This window comes from Bubalus kerabau, chromosome 2 (assembly GCF_029407905.1).
Source record: "Bubalus kerabau isolate K-KA32 ecotype Philippines breed swamp buffalo chromosome 2, PCC_UOA_SB_1v2, whole genome shotgun sequence".
Lineage (NCBI taxonomy): Eukaryota > Metazoa > Chordata > Mammalia > Artiodactyla > Bovidae > Bubalus > Bubalus kerabau.
Window position 1 is genome coordinate 16,932,121 of NC_073625.1, and position 22,319 is coordinate 16,954,439.

At 41.3% G+C, this 22,319-nt stretch overlaps 1 protein-coding gene across 1 annotated transcript; it reads right to left on the reverse strand.

The window, feature by feature from the left end:
• Nucleotides 1–11,656: 11,656 nt before the first annotated feature.
• Nucleotides 11,657–21,384, reverse strand: LOC129643050 (pro-neuregulin-1, membrane-bound isoform). Its single transcript, XM_055567126.1, has 5 exons — nucleotides 21,288–21,384; nucleotides 19,649–19,775; nucleotides 16,919–17,049; nucleotides 15,700–15,906; nucleotides 11,657–12,991 (listed from the first exon to the last, which is right to left on the reverse strand). The coding sequence occupies exons 1-5, from the start codon at nucleotides 21,314–21,316 to the stop codon at nucleotides 12,337–12,339; spliced, it is 1,149 nt and encodes a 382-aa protein (XP_055423101.1). The 5' UTR covers nucleotides 21,317–21,384; the 3' UTR covers nucleotides 11,657–12,336.
• Between the last annotated feature and the right edge of the window lie 935 nt (nucleotides 21,385–22,319).

A 22,319-nucleotide genomic window follows, 5' to 3' on the forward strand; every position in this document is an offset into this window, starting at 1 on the left:
CTTCCAAAATGGAATGTGAGGGGGACTTCCAGGTGGTTCAGTGGTTAAGACTCCATGCTTCCAATGCAGGAGTTTGATCCCTGGAAAGGGAACTAAGATCCTACAAGCTTCAGGGTGTGGCCAAAAAAAAAAGAAGAAGAAGAAGAAGAAAGAAATATGGATAATGAGCACAGGCAAGAAGGAGCAGAAGATTTCTACTCTTTGAACTTTCTTCAAAAGTTTTAAGGTCTGAGTAGCAGCGTGGCCTGAGGACAGGTGAATTTGCCAGTTTCTCTTTCCAGTCTTCATCTTATGGGCTAGGTGTTAACAGGCAAACCCACTCATTTGATGGAAGCTGTGTATCCAAAGGGAAGAGGTGTAATCATCTACGTGGTTCATTCTGAACCTCTTGGTTCTTGATTTTATAAGGAAAATAAACCTCTGACATTGCCCTGGTGCAAAGATATTTTGACTTCAAAGATTTGACCATGTACAAGCTCCCCTGTTATTCGTATTTAAATATGTTTGTAACCCTGGTGCATTTTAGGTGGGGAATTTAAGATGTCAGGAGTGATGTGGGATCTGCTGTCCTTTGTGATACACAGAACACTGGCATCGTAAAGCATCTGACAAGCACAGAGTTTGGCAGGGTTGCAACTGTGATCAGCTCAATGCTAGTGATACCCCATTTCACCAAAATTTTCAACTGCTACTGCTAAGTCACTTCAGTCGTGTCCGACTCTGTGCGACCCCATAGACGGCAGCCCACCAGGCTCCCCCATCCCTGGGATTCTCCAGGCAAGAACACTGGAGTGGGTTGCCATTTCCTCCTCCAATGCATGAAAGTGAAAAGTGAAAGGGAAGTCGCTCAGTCGTGTCCGACCCTCAGCGACCCCATGGACTGCAGCCTTCCAGGCTCCTCCATCCATGGGATTTTCCAGGCAAGAGTACTGGAGTGGGGTGCCATTGCCTTCTTTGAAAATTTTCAAAAGTCTCTGTAAATATTTACAATCCAACTGTCCTTTCTCAAAAGTTTAGAGTTGCCTAGATTTCCATTGATCAGTAAGTAGCCATAACATTGGGCTTGTTTAGTCCAATAAAGCCTAAATAACTACATGGTTATATGTTTTTAATCTTTGGATAACTAAATTTGGGATCAGCCTTAGGTTCACAAAGCTATAAACAGCAACAAAAGAGCTTTACTTTTTAAACAGATAATTTGACAGTTGTTGTTGTTGTTGTTTTTAATCAGTGAAGAAGACTACTTCTAGACTAGGTAAACTATTAGGAAAAGAAGTCTTGAATAATAGAAGGTAGATGCCCTTCCTCTGCCTTGCAACTAGTCAGAGTAGACCTAACTGTGAAATAGAATCATGTAGAAAATATCACTAAACACTTGGTCTTCCAAATATTCATTCTACCCTGATGAGAAATTATATATTCCACTGACTTATATAGTGTGTTGATTTCACATGTCGTATTCAACCTGGACATTCAAAATTCTCTTCGAAAGCTTGTTATGTGCCAGGCTTCCTTGGTACCATTTCAAAGGATGGGGGCCTTAGGTTGGCTTTAATGCAATGGGCAATGCAGGAGTTAGTGTTACAAGACTGACTGAGTTGAATAACACTCAAGTCAAAGGCTTCATTTTTCAGGACCTTGTAAAGAAATGGGAGGGAAGAAGGGAGAATAAAGGGTTAATTTTAAGCCAGCAATCTTGGGCCTTGATTTTATAAGAAAAGTAAAGCACTGGGGAGGAAGCCCAAACTAAAAGCACCAGGCACAGGTAGGATTTGCTACAAGATCTAGTTAAGCCATGGAACTTTCATCTCTTAAGACTTTTACTTTGGGTCTTCTCATCATGATTTAGCAAGGTTGGTTCCACTCTTTTCTTGATCTTGGCTTTTCAAAATGCCTGTGATCACCTAGGTCAGGGGTCTCCAACCCCTGGGCCACAGACCGCTCTGATCCGTAGCCTGTTGGACACCAGGCCACACAGCAGGAAGTGAATAGCTTCCTCTCTATTTCCAGCTGCTCCCCACACTTAGTGTGCCACTGCCTCCCATCACCCCCAGATGGGACCATCTAGTTGCAGGAAAACAAGCTCAGGGCTCCCACTGATTTTGTATTATGGTGAGTTGTATAATTATTTCATTATATATCACCATGCAATAATAATAGAAATCAAGTGTCCAATAAATGTAATGCACTTGAATCTTCCCCAAACCATCCTCCCAACCCAGTCCATGGAAAAATTGTCTTCCATAAAACGGTCCCTGCTGTCAAAAAGGTTAGGAACCCCTGGCTTGAATTCTTCACATGCTTGCCAACCCATGTAAATATCCAAGTCTCTGGTTGCCGATGATCTGTCTCTAGACAGCCAGCATCTACTGTTCCAGGCACTGTGTTAGGTATACATGTAAAACAGCCTCTCTGCTTTGAAAGAGGACATGGTCTACTGAGGGTGGAGTTTGGTTCACTAGAAGTTGTGACTAGGTGAAAATTTTTGTACAGAAGAATGCATGGCTTGCATTGAGTCAATAAAAGAGGAGCATTTATCTGGGAAAAGGGGGAAATTGTTATGGATGGATTCCCAGACAAGGACCCTCTATCTCCCCAGAGAAGGAGTAAGAAGTGTTTGTCAGCTTTCACTGTCATGGGCCCGAGTTTGATGTCTGGTTGGGGAACTAAGATCCCACAAGTCACGTGGTGCAGCCAAATAAAAATTTAAAAATACAATAATGCAAAATTGACTCAAACCTCAATAAATTTGGATAGGAAATAAAGTGCATCACACTAAAATTTTTATCAAAGGGTAGAAAAAAGGAGATGGGAGTTTCTATAAAACCACACGTGCCCATGAAGGCAAGGATATATGAGAAACAACACCGTATGGTTTTGTAAGATATGTGAGTGATTGAAGGCTGCATCCAAAGTGATTTTAGGATTTAGCATTAAATAATATTGAATAAAACAGTAGAAGTAACTCACTGTCAACTGCCTCTCAATTGTGGTTAATTCAGGGAATAAATCTTGTCGAGTTCCTGAATCTATTTCCCATTTATCTAACACCTGCCACTCTCCCCTGCTGTCACAAGGAGAACAGGCTTTCAGCTCGCATACTTTAGCAGGCAACAGTGTCTTCTCAGAGCTTGATGTCTTTGTTTCCTTTTTATTATATTTATTTTTACAGTTCTATTTTCATTATGGCAACTGATCACAGTTTTCCATTCACAGCATTGATACAATGTTTCATTGCAAATGATTTTATTTTTGTTAAAAATGCAATCAATTGAAAGAAAAACAATAAGCGAAAAATAATACGGGTGACCATGAACATGGTAATCGTCGTGAAGTCGGTATAGCAATGATCGGAGTTTGATAAACACTGATGGGTTGTATTTGGAAGACAAAAAAGCAGATGGGGTGAGGGGTGAGAGGAGGGGATGAGCTAGAAGAGTTTGACAGAAGCCAGCCTGGGAAGAGCCTCTCACGTCAGGCTGAGTTAAGCTGTGAGAGGAGCCGTGGAAGGAGAACGGCTCAACAGGTTTGGCAATTGGAAGCTTCTGGCAGAAGGCGAAGGATGCCCTAGAGGAGCGGAAGGAAGTAGATCAGTGCAGAGGTGAACAGAGCCCTGTGATGAGAGTGACCCAGAGAAGAGCAGCGGGGTTTGTGCAGAGAGGAGGACGTGTGTGTGACGAATCGGTGGTATGGTCACTGTTGTCATTGATTAGATGAGGAGGGAGAAGAGGACAAGGTTGCTGAGGTCCTGGCTTGCTCCATGGGGGACACGGGGCTCCCTTAACCAGGGGCAGGGTTATGCTCCCTTAGTTGCTCCTTTGCTTGCTAAATGACATGATTTTAACCCTGAGTGGAGCCCTAAGCCTCATGCGTTAACAGCTTAATGGGAAGGACCCCAGGTTCTTCCTCTCACAATCCTAGCTAGAGATCTAACTCCTCAGACAAACAGAGCCATCCATACTCCTAACGTGGAGGGGAGTCAGCATTGCTTCAGGTCGTGAAAGAGTTTTTGGTCAAGCTAATGGGATGTCCTCTGACTCGGTCCAAAAATTTTCTGTGGTGTCTACCACAAATCAAGAAAGGTTTCCTAGTCTGATAAAATGACTTTAAATCCTAAACTCCATCATTTCTAAATTTTTGATCAAAATATGAAGACGCATGGCCCTATGACTCCAGAATTTGGAGTCAGAGCGATCAGAGATGGTCTAGGAACTAAGCAGCTATTAAATGAGGGGTTTATTTTGAAAACAACAAAAAAAGGTTTTTCAGAAGGGAGGATGGGATCTTTGCAGGAAGCTTCTCACACAAGGGCAGAGTCATCTTATCATCAGCAGGAACCTGGGAACTGGGAATTGAGGAACTCAGAGCAAGTGGCTCTCACTCATAGCGTTTCCTCTCTTCCTGATCCATCATGGCAGAGAATCTAGGATCCAGGGGGGAAATTGCTTGTTTTGTTACTTTATTAGCTGCTAAAGTACATACCCATGAAGACTCATTCTCTGAAGAAGATGAAAATTTCACTTTGGGTTCAACTGTGGGAAGCTGGAGGGGCTCTAGAAAACGACCCTGGCTTGAAGCCCCCAAGCCTGGGGAAGCACTCTAAGCACCTCACTTCAAGAGAAGGGCTCAAGGTCAGGCAAGAAAGAATCACCTGAGGAAAATCATGCAATCGAAAACAAGTGTTTGCTTAATTCTTGATTATTGCTAATAATGAACAGGATACAAAGCTTACATCTAGATTATTTCCTTAAAATTATAAGAAAACTTCCTTATATATATTTTTTTCATAGGGGGTCAGGATTATTTTCAATAGAATACATTTTAATTTAAAAGAAGGATTATATATGGGCAATGATTTTAGACTTTCTTGCCTTTAACAGTAGAACTATATTAACTATATCACAGATCTGATCATGGGTGTAATAACACCAAGTCACCCACCATCCTTGATGTAGGATGCAAATCTGAAGGGTGAAATCCAAAAGCTCAAGTCTGTAAATTATTCATGGCTTCATACTCAGAATGAGAAAAAAAAAAGTATCCTGTAGTGTATGCATAAAGAGTGACTAGAGCGTGAAGAATTTTGGGAGAGATAACGGAAGTGAGTGAGAACCATCCATAAATAATGTGGCTTCTTATATGCACACGACTTCGTCTGGGGAGCTGACTCCTCTAATTTTGTCACTGCAGATCTTTGCCTAGGTTACAGTTTTTTTAAGGAAATGGACATCCAGAATGCAATTTAATGGTTGCGTTTGAACATCCTGGGTGCAAATTAAGGCAAATGGGTATGTGTGGGTGTTATATCAACTTAGGATCCTTTTGTATTTATCAGCTGTTTGCAATGAAGCTTGAAGACAGTATTATGAAAACTCTACCAAGAGTTATGTTTCAGTAAATTCCCGTGAAATTATGAGACATTAATGCAATGTCATTAAAAATTAGAGACTTTACGGGAAGCAGTGTGGCTACACCAGAGGCACATAAATAAAAGAACTTATTGGAGCTACAACTTTATATCTTTTTAAGTAATAATGCTGCTCAACATACAGTTGTTATTAAAAACAGATTTGGCTATTGGTGCTAGATTGGAGAAATGATAAAATAAATTTGATCAGTTTGTGCCATATAGACTGTGTCATTTGGGACTGAAAAGTTTAGTTTCCAAAATAACCTGGAGGGGAAGGAGCAAATGGAAGGTAGCATTTGAATACTCACCATGTGCTTGACGTTTTCTAGCTTCCTCCAAGTGTTCAAATGTAATTCTCACTACGCTACAGCTTTGTAAAGTCATTTGAATTCCCGTGTTAGAGATCAGGAAATAATCTTGGAGGAGGAAACTGTCCAAATTCACAAAGTCACTAAGTGGTGGGGACAGCACTTTGACAGCAAAGGCCTTCCCTGTTGCACCATAGGATGCTACCAACATATTGAAGTTGTGAATTCATCTTCCTGGCCACACTTCATTTCCTTGGGAAGTGACTTTTAGGGAAAGAAGCATAGAGTTACTCAGCCAAGCAAATTGGGCTCCAGAGTAACTTGTGCTGAGCCAGAGGGGCTCATATTCTTTCAAGTAGAGACTTGGTTTTGCATGGAACTTGTACTGTGCACATGATGAAGGGCTGAGAATGAAAGAGTTGTTTGTGCTCGGCTCAGGGGAAGGGGAGGAATACAATTAGAAAACCTGGGAAAACATATTACCTCTGCAACTCACTAGATGAGTATCCTGAGGACAGTTTTTTTTTTTTTTTTAACATTTCTGAGCCTCAGTTTTCCTGATGATTTCACCTACCAACACCCCAGGGTATTAAGAGAATAATAAAGAAATAAAGGATGTTGTAAGTCATAAAATAGCATAAAATGTTATTGTTTAATAGTTTCTCTGCACAAGAACAAACACATAAATCTATTAAAGATGTTTATGTTGACAAAGGTAATAATCCTCTAGCCTCTTTGACATGTTGTGGGGTGGGAAGAAGTGTTGTTTTTTTCATCAAATTCTATCCCCAAAAGTTCAGTTTGAAGGAAGAAGGTTAAGGAATGATCCTGGATGGAACTATTACTCTATATTCTGTCTCTTCCTTAGGATTCCTACAGTATTCCTCTTTAGGAATTACTGGTCTCCCTATCCTGATGTATTTTTAAAAGGATTAGGTAGATCATGATAGATTTTCTCCAGGTTAAAAAAAAAATCCCTTTTCCTGTCTCCCTGGTGGGTGATATTTGGGAGCTTGAAGTTCAAAACCAATAGCTCACTGAGAAGTCCAACAACTGTTATGTCAGGAGATTAATAGGGGCCACAGGTACACACAGAGGTGGGTCTGACTACTCTTTCCAAGGTTAACCTTTCTTAAAGGTTAAGAATACGGCAGCTTCCTAGAGCAGCAGAAAGGTTCTCTCGTAAACGGAAAGCTTTTCTGTTTCTAAATTAATCTTTTGGAGCAAGAATTTCCATCAATTTATTTTATTCCATCCATTACAGAAAGAGCAAGTCAGAGTGCAAAGTGATACTACATGAGATCATCAAAAATTTCCACTCCATCCAGCATCCCAAACCTCTAGATTTCAGAATTGCCTCACATCACCCCAAATCTCTGACATTAAGTCTCTTTGTCATTTATCGTAAGGACGGAGAGCCAAGAAATCTAATGATGGGGAGGATATTAGGTTGGAAAGACAGACTGTTTGCTAGTTTGCAAAGCTGGCCTGTGCGACATTCAGGTGTCTACACGGTTAAAATAAATGGAGGATTGTAATCATTATCCAGATATTGAATGTGGACGTGAGTGAATCTTTGCTGTCTCCACACCACCCTCCATCACCCATGCTTCTGTCTCCAATATCAATGTATCTTAAGGAGGGCATGGCAACCCACTCCTGTATTCTTGCCTGAAGAATCCCATGGACAGAGGAGCCTAGAAGGCTACAGTGCAAAGTGTCCCAAAGGGTCAGACATGACTGAAGTGACTGAGCATGCAAGGACTCAGTTATAACCCAAATGTCTAAGACAGCTGCCTGTAATTTTCAATTCTGGGGATGGACCAAGCCTTAGTTGTAAGCTGAATACAAAGGGAAGTGTCTTCACCTTTAATTTTTAAGTATTCTGTGCACTCCTTGATTTGCTCAATGGCTGCATGCGTGGATTGGACACGTGAGTGAACGTCATGACTTTAGGAGAGTGTGTTAAGAATTTGTAAGTGCTTGTGTGTGTGTGTGTATTTGTGTGCGTATCAATGTTAACACAAATATGAGGATTCTGAATAGCTTAAAAACTTTAGTAATACCAATAGAAAAAAACTAGCACAAAGGCCCCTCCTTGAATCTCCTAGACATCCAGATGGCTTTGGAAATGATGCTAGTGGATCTTTCACTAGGTAATAGGAATTGCACACAGATACGGAGGTGAGAAGACTCAGGGTACCCTCAGACTCCAAAGGAGGCCGATGGTCACCCCAAAGAACTGCTGACCTCAATTGCATACACTTTGGAAGTCCCAACCCTATTTGGAATAATGAGTAAGATGCTTGAAATATACAAAAAGTATCACTCATGCAAATATCTATTTGCTAAAATATGGCTTTTGTTGAGGCTAATTTCAAGAAGAGAAGGAATATCCTCACTCCTATGACTGAGTCTTAGAATGCAGGACATTTCTCATGCCTAGGTCCTTCCCTGAGCAGTAAGATGGACACTGAGCTTGATTTACTGATAGAATGAGGAGGAAAGAACCCAATTTAGCCTTATTTCCTCTTAGAACTGCGAATCGCTCAATCATAGACCAGATGGAGAAAGCACACTTACTTAAGCTCTAGGAGAGCTTAGCAGGGCCCAGTTCTGACTGGCTGCCTTTGAGCCGTGGTGGCCACTGGATCCTTTGGACCACGGTAACACGTTTCCGTCTCACGACTGAATGGGTTTCCATACTGACATTTCCATGAGTTGGAAGAAATTACATGCTGTCTCTACAGAACATGGTGACAATCGGGATCCAGGCAATCAGGCCCTATGATGTCCTGTCTACGCTCTCACGTAAAAAAGTCATATTGCTTGGTTGTGGTTCCTTCAACAAGGAACACAGTGGTAAGCAGAACCGACAGGCAGGAGATGATGTGCGGACAGGCAGGGTGGCAAAAGCAATGGACAGACAAGATGAACACGGGATCCATCAAACAGGTCCTGAATTAGCACGGCCATCAGCAAAAGGCAAGGTGCTGGTCCAACAGACTGGGCCCTTCGTCTGCTGACCCACACTCCCAGATCTCCGCAGAGTAGCATCTTTATTGCAGTATGTCTTTCATGGAAAATGGACAAAACTTTAAATAAATCACAATTACTTATTGCTTAGTATTTTGGATAATAAATTCTTTAGTTTATCAGTACCTCACGGCCTTCAAATGTGCATTCTTCAAATAGATTCAGTTACATATACATTCTTTCTCCTGAACAATAAATTATTCTTAAAAAAAAAAAGCAAAAGGAAAAGATACATAACTTTAAAGCAAAGAAAAACCAAAAAACATATATTTTTGACATTTATCTTAAACTTATATGAAAACAACTCTATGTTAGATGTTTAAATATAAATAATAAAGGACATTATGTTATTTACAATGTTACACAGTAAGTTAAGAGAGTTAAAAAAAAAAAAAAGAAACTGACATGAACTCATAAAGACAGTAAATGATTTAGGAACACATCCAAGTAATGTACAATGTGTATTTACAAAAGAATATATAATAGAACTTGTGATATGTGGCCATTTCCTTTTGTCTGCATTTCTCTGCAATGTTTCATGGGCCTTTGTGGATAGACATCTTTGTGGCTGGTGGGACGCAGCCAGGACTAAAAAAACTAGGTATTTTATATTTTTACCAATGTGGGCCATATACCTTTCAACCCAGGCTAAAAAAAAAAAAAAAGTTACAGAGCAAATGACCCTGGATAAACTCTATCATGACAGTCACACTTAAGGAAAATATGGCATATTGGTCTTTGGGACACATTCACAAATTCCCAGGCAGAGTGCCATTTTGTAGAAAGCAGGAGACTGTCCAGACACTCTCAGAAATAAAAGTCCTACCAGGCAAGGAGGGAGAGCAGGATGTAAAAGGAACCCGGAGTAAGAAAAAGGCATTTTTCATATTCTACGCTCCCCTGCATCTTCCTCAATGGGACATGATCTCAGACCCAGGAAACAAAGTCACTGTCAAACGTCTCAGCAATTTCCACCATCTGAAGACCCAGAGAGGCTTCCCTGAGGCTGGGAATGTTGGTTCACATGCTTTCTTTGCATCGCCACTGCACTTCTGAGTTTATAAACAGGGATGGTGGCATTTGAACATCCCAGAGATGCCCCTGTGGACACAAATCTGGTGGCCACAGCAGGGAGCCCCGAGTAGCCTGCTGGCCTTTCCTATGAAGGAAATCTATCATTCTATGGACAGAAAGCCTGTCCTAACTGATATATGTCACCTTGATGAGTGACCAGAACCAAGTTGGCAAGAAAACTTCCTCTTGTCCTCAATTGTCATCTATTTTTGCAATCTGAAAATTGACAGAGATTTTTAATACTGAGGAACATGTTGTTTCTTGCCCTCGATCAAAGATTTTATTTATTCCTGAAATTCTCCAGAACAAGACTCCCATGCCTGAAGAATTTGAAACTAAAATTCTAGAGCTTTAATTATGGTAGGATTTTTTTTTTTTAATTGAAATAGTCTAAGAAGGAGTCCAGGTCTTCAAAGGCAATTGAGAATAATTTGGAGAACTTCTTGGGGTTGACTCTATTCTTTCCTCTCTGTGAGCTTACTGATTTTACAGAATTGGGAAATCAGTGCAACTTGGGGAGTTGTCAAGGGCTCCTTTGGAAAGGTGAACAAGCACACGAGGACACTTCTGAGCACAGAGAAAGTGGCATGGAAGCATGAAGGACGCTTGGGATACGAAATGCCAAGGGCCCATAGATGCTCTCTGTGAACTGTAGAAACACTTAGGAGCTCAATGACATGATTCATGCTCAGCCTGCACTTTTCTTCTAAGATCTCTTTGCATGTCCCTTCTTCCTTTGGATTTTAACATAGAGATGTGGTGAGGAAATAGACTCCATTTACTTGCAATCAACAGAGTCACTCTCCTTAAATTCATGGCTGGTATTTTGAACCCCCTGCTAACCTATTTCCCCATTTTGTCCCATGGCTCCTAGGAGGCCGCTTGGAACCGAAGTAAACCTCCAGCCCAATGTGACAGACATGGGACTACAATATTTTATAAAATTCTCTTCTTTTCCTGGATTAGCAGTTATTTCAAGTATTTCTACCTATAGACCTTCCTTGGATTGCTTACCACAAGAGAACGTGCCAAAGGTGGACCCATCTTAATCCTATTTTTGTTGACAGTAAAGCAAAAAGTAAGAAAGGGGGAAAATGGATGATACAGCTGCCAACGGAGAGGTTAGCACACGTGGGGGTCATTTCTGCAAGGAAAGGTGCAATCTTTCAGAGACTACTGCTGTTTCTTGATTCATCCTCGTTCATGGGAGGTTCTTCCTAATCACAAATTACATGCACACAGGCCATTCCTGACAAAAATGTTCATGCATAGTACGATCTAATCAAGGTGAGATTGAAAAACAAGAAAAGAATAATGCGGACAAAGGAATGGGCAAAAAAAACTTAAAAAATGACACACCGGGTCACATGGCCACTCTTCCCCTGTGTCTTCCACATGTTTCCTCCTCTAGACAATCTATGGCAGAACTAGTCCTCTATAATGATGTCACCGCCATATACAACAGGCACACTTCATTCCAGAAGTATTCCAGACAAATTGCTGAGTGTGCTGTTGAAGCTGGGGGTTTTTGTGCCATAACATGTCTGTCCTTGAGCCGAGAAGACACAACCAATCACTAGCTCCCAAATCAGTGAAAAAACACAAGTCAAGAATGATTGCACCTTTTCCAGCCATGGTTTGCTCTTCAATTAGATGAGCCACTGTATCATTCCCCCAGAGACAGAAAGTGAAAGCGAGTCCTCAGCTTAGGGCGGGACCTCACCCTGATCACTAGCCAGCATCCACTTTGCGTGCTAGCCCCAAAACTTGTTTTTTTTCTTTTGTTGAGAAAAATCAATCTGCATAAAGTAAATGGTAGCTTCTTTTAAGTCAGAGCGAGCTGTCTTCTGATGAATAATATAGTTTTTGAAAAAAATCACAATATTACTTTCTTCCTAATATGTAACATGACTTAATGCAGTTTCCTGCCGTAATTAATAGTAGCATGCTGCTGGATCTACTATTATCTCAGAGCCCAGTGAAGCAAACCTTTGGCTGGCAGAGTAGACACAACTCATTTCACATACGGAAAGCAAAAGAAAAATCTCATACAGAGGGGGAGTATTGGATGGATGCGCCATTACAAGACATCCTGATTGAGTACTACTCGAAGCAAACAGAGAGACAGGTGCAAATCTTGTAAATCATACATCCAGTCAACATCATAATGCAATGCACGAGAAGCCAGCAAAAAACAGAATATTATGGGGTGGAGGGTTGCTGAAATACTGTGAAAAAGCAGTCACGGAATGATACAAAACTTGCTCTGGACATAACATAACATAAAGGCACCATTGATATCTTTCTCGTTTGGAAATACTGTAAAAAAATTGCTACATATGGCACATAACACATTTGTACATACATATATTTAATTTATAAAAGTTTTTTTTTTCCTGTTTTCTATTTGCAGAACTGCTAAAATAAAATAAATTGTTTAATTTAAGGTGGAATACTTTATTATATAAAATAAAGTTTTACAGGTGAATCTATGGGTGTATTTCGGTTTTAGACAGCGATAGGGTCTTGGTTAGCGATTACACCGGAGAGCCTGGCCTGCAATTCTTCCTGCGGAGAGAAGCGGCCTGTTGGGTTAGTCCTGCTGTCGACCAGGCGGAAGGCAGGGGCCGCCTCGAGACTGGCTGCCAGGGGGTTCTGTATGGCCAGGAAAGGCGTATCTTCTCCTACTCTTTCATCCTCTGTTTCGCTCTCTGAGTTACTGCTGTCAACGCCTGTGTTGTTGTCCATTTCCAACCTGTGGGCAATGTGACCATTGGGCTTGGTTCTTTTGGCCCGCCGGCTGCTGTTGGTGAGTTTCTTAACCGGCTCTTGAGCTGGTTCGTACTCCTGGGTCGTTTCATATTCCTCATCCTCCACTATCCTCAAGGGGCTGGGGGGCAGGCTGTTGCTCTCATGCGCGGGGTTGCAGTGGAATGAGTTGAATTGCTGTGCGTGGTGGTCATACTTCTCCCGCAGCCGTGGTGGCGTCACAAGAAGCAGGGGTCTCTCCTCTTCCACGAAGGGACTGACCGCCATGGAGGGCATGGAGACCGTCGTGCTGGACACGGGCGGGGACATTTCCGAAGGGGGTGACTTGGGGGAGCTTGGCGTGTGGAAATCTACAGGTGACATACGAGCCGGGGTGGTCATTGCTGATACATACCTGTGTGAGCACAGAAGACCCCAGCGTAAGTGCGGTACAATGAGAGAGGCAGAGAGTGAGGGGTGGGGGGGTCAGGGGGCAGAGGTCATTCTCTTATCATCAGATATCATCATCAGACAACAGAGTAATTCTCTTCATTGTAGGCATCTCAGGTTTTACACTAGGACATTTGGAATCTCCAATTAGGTGGTCAAGAGTCTCCTCACAGGAGTGCATGCAAAGATCAGCTAAATTGCCTGGCTTAGCAAAACGTTTGAGATTTGTTTCCATCTCATCGTGATTTTCTTTTTTTTTTTAAATCATGATTTTCAATAAAAGCATGTGAGTTAAGACAAGAGGGCACAGGGTCCTGGAAACCTCTCAGTTTGTAAGGACCAAGGCTCGGGGATTTGGAAGGGGAAGAAGTATTACTTAAATACTATACCTTCCTAAAGGCCAAGGGGTCTTAGAGAATGAAGCCCAAATGGGGAATGGAAGAAGCTCTAAGATGAGTTGCGGAAAGCTGGATCTGCATGCATTTGGATCTGTGGGCCTTGTTTCTCCTTAGCTCAGCTATAAGGTTATGTCTTATGAAAAAAAAAGAGCATAGTAACTTAGATTTATTCCTGAAAACAGCGTAACACATTTGTGCGCTTTTAACTTTTCCATGAAATGCGACTTCTTAACATTCCATTTGCAACTCTATATCCCACTGACCATGACATTCAAAGATAGCTGACGCTTGGCTTCATCGTTACGTCCAATCCCTGGTCTACCTCTCTTCCAAAACCCACTGCTGTATCCAGCTCTGGCTTATCTTTTCTGACTGCTCAAAGGTGGGCTGTACCGTGTCACCTTATGTTGCGCTATGTTTGATAACGCTCAGGAAATCTCGTTGTCAAGACATCGAGTGCACTGTTTTTACCATACCGTGCTTTCTTCCCCCCAAACAAGAAGACCTTACGTGGCACTGAGAAAGACGTGGCTTATTCAGAGTCACATTTCTCAGCTTAGATAAAAATGTCACCAATGCGTAGCACTAAAGGACTCTTTCCTTCACGTTGGCATTTGCAGAGTCTAATTTGACATGACCTGTGATGACACAGGACACCGTCTTCTCATCTCCAGCTAACAGGAACAAGAAACCTATTAACCCTCCTGCTTGCCATCCATGATTCTGAGTCATACAGATGTGAGATCTGACTGTGTCTAAAATGGGAAAGTGTCTCCAGATGGAAATATCTGGGGCTCGAGTCTCCAGACTTATTATTTTGGGGATACTTAAATTAAGCTCTCTGAGAAATGCTAATCCAGATTCAACCAAACCATAGCACGGCTTCATTGTTTTTCTCCAGGATGCTAGGTACATTCTGATGGCCTAAATAATACCTGGGGTATAAAAGGAAGCCTATCCCAGCAGGAAAATGTCAACCTTTAAAGATAAACATCACCTGTGGTGATGGAGAAAGAATTTATCCCTATCTTCTTTCTCAAGTTTCTAAAAGGATTGACTCGGAACAGGCTTAATACATATACACTTACATGAATTTAAGGCTGATGTTTTAAACCAGCTTTGGACCAAGCTTACTTTTTCATAGATGAGTCAGAGCAACCACTAATTCCATAAAATTCTGAAAAGCCATTTTGGAGTAAAGGCCCTTGAAAAAGTAATAAGCAGGCTCTAAGTGACCTGCAGGCTCCAAACTGGTAATCCTTTGCTGTATGAGTGAAGGAGTGTACCCAAATCATCTCCACCCATGAAAACCAAGTAAGTATGACTTCAACATTATGTAAACCTTTTAGCAAGTGGCCAGAGATTGGACTGAGAAAACAATAAAGTAAACCAAGAAACAGACAAAACCCTGCTGGATTTGAAAACAAATGAGTAACAGCTTCTTGATGGACTAGGAATGCTGGTTGGGTATAATTTTCTCCCCCACTTTAGGTGAGAATGGATCGGGAGAATCTATGAATTCAGTAATGCTATTAAGCATCTCTTTCAGGTTACTCTCTTCTGATCTTTATTTTACATTTGTCTTGACTTCCCCCACCCAACCCAATAGCCCCAGAAGAAAGCCAACACATTCTGGAATAAAAGCCATATCAAAGGCAATATCTGCTTTGAAAACCTCCTGTGAACACTGTGAGCCGCAGTGGACAGGAGATTGATGGATGCATTCCTTGCTGGAATTTCACAAAGGGATACGGTCTGGTGGAACGCAAGCCATCCCCATGACAGTTGGCAAGGTCACAGCCCTTGATCTGATTTAACTGAGGCTGGAAGGTAAGAAAGGGTTAGCTCATGAGAACAGGAGGCCAGCTTGACCAGACTTTGGATAACTGGCCACTTAGGATTCTAGAAGGGTCCTGATCGATCACGGAGGCCAGTGTTCTCAAGTTCCAGTTGAGGAAACTGAGACTCCCCCAGAGGGTCTGAGCCTAAGGTCAAAGCTGGGAACTCCAAGACTGCTGCACCTTCCACATCAAATCATTCAGCTCTTTTAAGAGTCTGTTGCCTGTCAGCCATTGGGATGATGCAAGAAGCTCAGAAGAAATGAGTTCAGTCAAACCAAAAGATGCCTTCATCAACTAGGATCACTCCTAGACCAGGCAACTGGCACCCCTTATTCTCATGAGAGCAGCTTCCTTAGGTGGGAGAGCAGGTGCTCACGGGGATTCTCTTACTGGGGTGCTTTCTTCTCTGCAGTAGCTTTGCCCTTCGGTTTTACCTTTCACTATGAGGAGAGTCTCGGTAGGAGTCAGGGGTTTCTCTGGCATGCCTGAGGAAGCTGTTACATTCACGAGGGCCTCCCAAGCCATTGAGACGTCCTCTCGGGCCCCCAGTGGGGCTGCTGTGCCTACTGTTTTCTACGGATGACATCACGATGACAGAGTGGCTTTCTGAAATGATGCTTTCAGTGTGTCCATTGCTCCAGCTACAGGGGAAGTGTGAGAGGCAGAGACAGAGAGGGAGATTTTTAATTCTATGCACACATGGACATGAAAGGGAGGGAAGTGACAAATCTTGCAAATGACTGATGTTTCACGCTGGCATTACTTGTCTCAGAACAGGACTGTCGATTAAGATGCTTGTGATGCATAGGATAGTGATTTAGTTAGCTTTGCAAGGATACACTTTATTTACATGTTCACCCATTCAACACACATTAAGCAAATGCCATTTTGTACTAAATATTTTTAGAGTCTCTGTTCTTGAGCGTCTTAGATTAAGGATACCCTGGTCTTACGTGCTCCATTTGGAAGTCTAGTGTTGCCCTTGGCAGTACGCACTCAGATATCACCAGAGCGTTTGAGAGTTTGAGGTTCAGCTAGGTAACCAGTTTTCATGTGCTATTCCAGGGCAATCCAACTACTGGAAGAAGTCAACTTGTAAGTGTTATATAGTATCTTAGACAAACTCTTTCCAGTACAGCAATTCATTGGAAAAGACCCTGCTGCTACAGAAGACTGAAGGCAAAAGGAGAAGGGGGTGCCAGAGGATGAGATGGTAAGATAGCGGCACTGACTAAATGGACATGAATTTGAGCAAACTCTGGGAGACAGTGGAGGACAGAGGAGCCTGGCGGGCTATCGTCCATGGGGTCACAAAGAGTTGGACAGGACTTAGTGACTGAATAACAATAACAGCAACTCTGCAAATGGTCAGGCATGAAAAAAGACAATCTCTAAAATGGGGAATAACACTACTGTAAGGTGGGTATTATTTCCCCTTGTTTTGGTGACAGAAAAGTTGAGGGTCAAATTCAAATAGCAATTAGTGGCAGAGTCAATTGGATGTTCAAAGCCTGTTTTTGTTCCAAATCATACACACTTTAGTACCGCCCTGCGTTATAAGTACCTCCTGTTCCTTTCGTAGGCAGGGAGAACAAAAGGGAACGTGTAAATATTCGTTCTTGGAGAAATGTCACCAGCTTTTTATTCTCATACCTGTGACTGGGAGTCTGAGTGACAGTAGTGGAATGATGAGCTGTCGAAGTGTAGTGACTGGTGGAAAAAGACGTCTCCGCCTCTCTCTCAACAATATGCTCGCTAGAGATGACATTTTTAGATACGTATTGCTGGATAAACAAAGAGACACAACTTGAAGATTTAGGGAAGTCAAAATTCTAACAATGTCACACACACACACACAAATCTACTCTTCTAATACACATGCTGCATAATAAGCTCTATTTCTCCAGTGGCCATATGGCAAAGCCTATCCTGGTTAGTATGATCGTTAAATTAGATAAATAGAATTCATGAAATTCTCTTTGGATATACACGCACAATATAGGTCCTACCATAACAACTACATTTGATCAGAGAAGACCTGTTTCTTCTCTTTCGTTTCCAACTGATAACATGACTAGAATTCAGTACAAACACCTTCACAGTACTTACTTTGTAAGCTGGTGCAAGCACAGAAATTGTTTGTCTTATTTTAAATTTTAAGTCATTAGAAGAATTTTTAAAATAATCTCTATGTTTTGAATCTACGTTTCTCTTTCGATTTCCCAGCATCCATGTTGCTCTAATGGTATCATTGAAATTTTTACCTCGTTGTCCATGGTAAGACTAACAAGCCTACTGAGAGATGTGAAGAATTTATAACAGTGGCCAATGTCATAAACCTTAACAAGCCATACAATAGATAGAGGGTCTTATATTTGGTACAAGTAGATTCTACTTTATTTTTCACCACTGAATCACAGCAGTTATTACCACCTTTATTAGTAAGAGAGGGACATTTTAAAATTTTCTTTTAAACACTGTTAGTATTTACACCAAATTGAGTTAAGTAATGGGAAAAGACATGCATAGGAATAGTCTTAAATGAAATAGGACATTTGATGATCTGATAGGTTATGGGCCCTAAAAGAAACTGATATATTCATGGAAACAAAAACAATACAATCTGAATTATACTTGAAACTCTGGCTGGTTATCTTAACCATAGAAAGGTTTATTCCATGTGGATCTTTGCTTTAAGGTAAAGATGGTGTTGTCATATGTAATGAGCTATTTTAGTCTGTGTAACAAATGACTCTTGTTCCCTGGAAGGCAGTGTAAGCTCAGTGAATCTAATGAAAATAATATTTAACAATTATACAACACTCACCAACTGCCACTGGGCTAATGGATTATGTGGATTATTTTCTTAATGCCCACTGGAACTTTCTGAAGTAGGTATTATTTTTATGATGAAGAAATAGGGGTTAGAAAAGTTAAAGCTCACAGTCATGTAGCTTGAGCCATGATCAGAATTCAGGCAGTCATTCTGCCTCCTCCATATTATAACATACAATGTGACAGACTATAGGTATGTCAACAGAGAATGTACTTAGCAACTGTGCAGAACATTCTAATGAACACACTGGTAGGGGGAGGAAAGGATGTTACTTCATCCTTTCCTTAACTACTTCATCCTTAACTACTTCACTGGTAGTGAAGGATGTTAATTTATCAGCACCTAACAGTCTTCTGACTTCCTGGTGGTTGAACTACTAGCAACCCTGAACTTGGGTCTTTTGATATATTTGCTCCACACAAAATTCATCTTTGACTTTAAGATTGAAAATGGTACTGTCATATACTCTTTCAGCTCTGCTTATAAAAAGCCAGTCATCTAAGGGAAATGAAAACAAAACAAGAATGATGGTGATGTAGGAAGAGTAATACTCCAGAAACCAGGAAAGCTGAGTTCCCTTCTGCCTTGGCTCTTATAGTAAGTCCCCTCCCTACATTAAGAACCTTCAAGTTGCAAACTTTCAAAAGGATGTGAACGGATTATAAACCTATTATAGTACTATATAGCCGGTTGTGTTAGTTGGGTATGTAGGCTAACTTTGTTGGACTTACCAACAAATTGGATTTACAAATAAGAATTTGTTCGCATGGAACTTGTTCGTATGTAAAGGACTTACCCTATCTGTAAAAAAACCAGGGGAAGCTTTGGAAGATGCTATCTAAAGATTCTCTGAATCTAATATTTAATGACTTCATTATATTTAAAAGCTAGATGATTGGTAAATTTTAAAAATACATCTTTGAATGGTGAAGGATATATTTCCTCCAAAGGGTTTGGTATCTTGTAGAAAGAGTCAAGGAATCAGAAAGTATTAAATTCTTTTGTTTTGGCTACTGAGAAGCAAGTCTGGTAATGCCCTTAACATTTTCCATGGCCTAATATCTCCCTTCTCAGAATCAGTAAATCATCAGGCACCTCAAAATGCCTCTAATTAAAAAAAAAAGGATTCTAGAGCCTTTAGCTCAGTTATCAGTGCTAATTAGTTAGATAGACTCAAGCAGCCTTCATTTCCCAAGTATAAAAAAATAAAACATTTCCTTCTGATTCTTGTATCATGAGTTTTATTATTTTCTTTGTGTTTTTTTCTCTGCTCTTTCTTCCGGTTATGGCTTCCTTACAGAACAAACGCAACATTATTATTCCGACCCGTTAATGAACACTTTATAAGAGGAAATGTGCTGGTTTTACAGTCACCAAATCCACTTTAAAAAATGTTCCCATTATTTTCTCTTGGCGAAACCTTGGCTTCCTGGAAGCCCTGGTGATTAATGGCAGCAGCTAAGAGCCTAAGAGCTTTAGAAAATAAACTTCAAGGTGCCTGAACAAGGAGAGATGCTGAACTTTCCCACTGGGCAGAGTCAACATACATTCACCAGCTGCACGTTCTCGGGGGGTGGATTGGGGTGGTGGGGCCCGTTGGCTACATTCATCATGGTGTTTCTTTCAGACCGAAGGCTCTGCCGAAGCCGGTCATGAAGCTTTTTCCGTTGTTTCCTGGATAGGGAAAAATGGAGCACTGATTTATTTTTTTTTCTAATTATTTACATTTTTCAGTACAGTCAGTTCTTTCTTCTACCAACACAACACTTAAGGCAGTGGATTCGTGGGGAGAGAGAGAGAGAGAGGGCATGCCACCCCATCTCAGAAGTGGAATCATCTGTTCTTAGCAAACAGATTGAAGAAGCCGGTGGGATTCTTACAGAAATGGAACTGGACTGCTGAGAGATAAGGAAAAAACAGAGGAGAAGACGAGATAAGTCAAGTTGAGATTTGGCTAAAACTCAGCCTTTCATAATCACTCCATCTTTGCCCAAGTCTTACAGATGGTTGTGTGTCTTAGGTTACAATTCATGCTGTGCAATTGATAAAGCTGATTTCATTTATAGTTTTGCCTGTCTGTGTGTCTTTGAAGAAAATGGAGTTACTTTTGAATCTGTGTATCATAGTGTGTGTATGTGAGTGAAAATGTGTACATCTTTTGCCAGAAGATTTTGGCACAATTATAATATGATCCTATTCTAGTACATTTTTGTATAACTAGGTAATGAATATTCAAATATTGAGACTGAATCTAGTAAAACTCATAAGATGGATTCCATGAAGGTTTATTTTTCTCTGTCGCTTGCTCAATTCTGGCAACACGCTACATCCCAGGACATTAAAGAAATGCCATCCATGTCCTTGTTTCTATGGCATAAATGCAAATTGTCTGTGTTCCTCAATTGAGATCACAATAATATTCCCATGACTAGTTTTGGCATGAGAATTTATGTGATGAAACGACAAAATAAAATAAAACTGTGAATAGCATTATTTCAAAGTAGAAATTTTACATATGATACAAAAGTGAAAGGAATTCATATCATATAATCATATTTGTTAACAAGGACCCAGCTTCAACAGCCAACAAAGTGAACACAAATCTATTTTCATGTTTTCTCTTTTATTCTTTCAAAGCAAGTTTTGCTTGCTTCTCCTCCCATGAGAGTCCTTTTGTAAATCTCACACTGTGGGAGAATTTGAACTGGATGCAACTGACTGGATGCAACTGAAAACTCCATCATGGTTTTTAAAAATGCCTGCCTTTCAAACGCCACCAAACGCCTCCATTGTCCCCTATGTCTGAGTGCAGATTGGATGTGTCTTCAGAATTGAGATGACAAGCTCACTTGTGGTACCCACCACACTCCTTTCAGGAGGGATCCACATCCACAGACACCCGCGTGGGTCCCTATGTAACCCTGTCCCTCCAACCCTTTTCTTGGGTCACGGGACTGTGGTCAATGAGCAAAAGTCTTCTGAACATTTTCGCACAAATAGGCAAAGCTTTTTAATGCCTGTGGTTAGGAAGGTCCTTGAATGGGTTATTCAGGACCAAAAATAAGGAGGAAATCCCCCTGCCCTTCTAATCTTCCAGGACAAGGCTGTGGAGCCTGGTTTCTGCCAAGCCTTTGCCGCCCAGGCTGCCTGTGAGCTCAGGGGGAAGGAGGCCGGGGAGGTGTTTACTTGGTTTTGCAGTAGGCCACCACACACATGATGCCAACCACGAGCAGCGCGATGCAAATGCCGGTAATGGTGAGCACTCTCTTCTGGTAGAGCTCCTCCGCTTCTGGAAAGGGATGAGAACAGACGTCAGCGAAGCTAGGTCCCTGACCCTCACCCGGACTTACAACTGAAGAGTTGGCATGCTGCATTGTCCATGTTCACAAGAAAATACACACGGGACAATTCATTCCTTCGGCAGATAAGACTTAAGGTGCAGCACGCTCTGCACCACATTTTGAGCATAAAGCTGCAAAGCCCATTGGAGGGCCATTTATAATTTAAAAACTACTATCTATTCAATGACTTTAATGTTAAGCCATAGATGCGTACTAAACTGACAAACCATAAACATTAATGGTAAAATAACGATTTTGGTTAAAATTGTAGATTTTATTAAAAAAAAAATCTCTTGCAAAGACAACAGGAATTGATGCCAATAAGAGGAGCTGGCATCGGCACCACTGGGACCCTCCCCTTCCCCCTTCTTCCCAGCCTCCTGTCCCCTCCCCTCCCCCATCCCAAGCCTTTTTTTATTTCCCAGCTAGGTCCTATTCCCGTGGTCTTTACAAAGAACCACTTTTAACTTAAAACAAAAAAAGAAAAGAAAACTCAAAGACATTTGCAAACATGAGCTTGACTTGTAGTTAGAAACAAAACTGAGGCAGGATTCCTATGATTTAATAGGAAAACAGGGACAGAAGCAGCTGGACATGGAGTAGCTCGGCACTGTATCAGAGAAACTCCAGTAAGATGGATGGGATAGTCCTGGGCCACGAGGAAGACTTGTCCTTTGAAGAACAATTATTATGACTTCACCAGTTGTACTTAGAGATCTAGTTTATGACACTACAAAACCACTGGCACAAATGATATAAGATTTGGAATAGATTGTACCTTCCTGCTTTGGACAAGTTGGAAAATTAGCTAATGTCGGTTGCACCATGGAGGTGGGATGTTTAGAAATTTCAGATGAAGGTACTACTATACTCCCAC

Coding starts and splice junctions, on each gene's coding strand:
- LOC129643050 (XM_055567126.1), bottom strand. CDS start 21,316: ATGTGTGTGGTGGCCTACTGCAAAACCAA. Junction 17,050..19,648: donor AGAACGTGCAGCTGGTGAAT/GTATGTTGACTC, acceptor TTGTTTATCCAG/CAATACGTATCTAAAAATGT. Junction 15,907..16,918: donor ACTCAGACTCCCAGTCACAG/GTATGAGAATAA, acceptor CTTCCCCTGTAG/CTGGAGCAATGGACACACTG.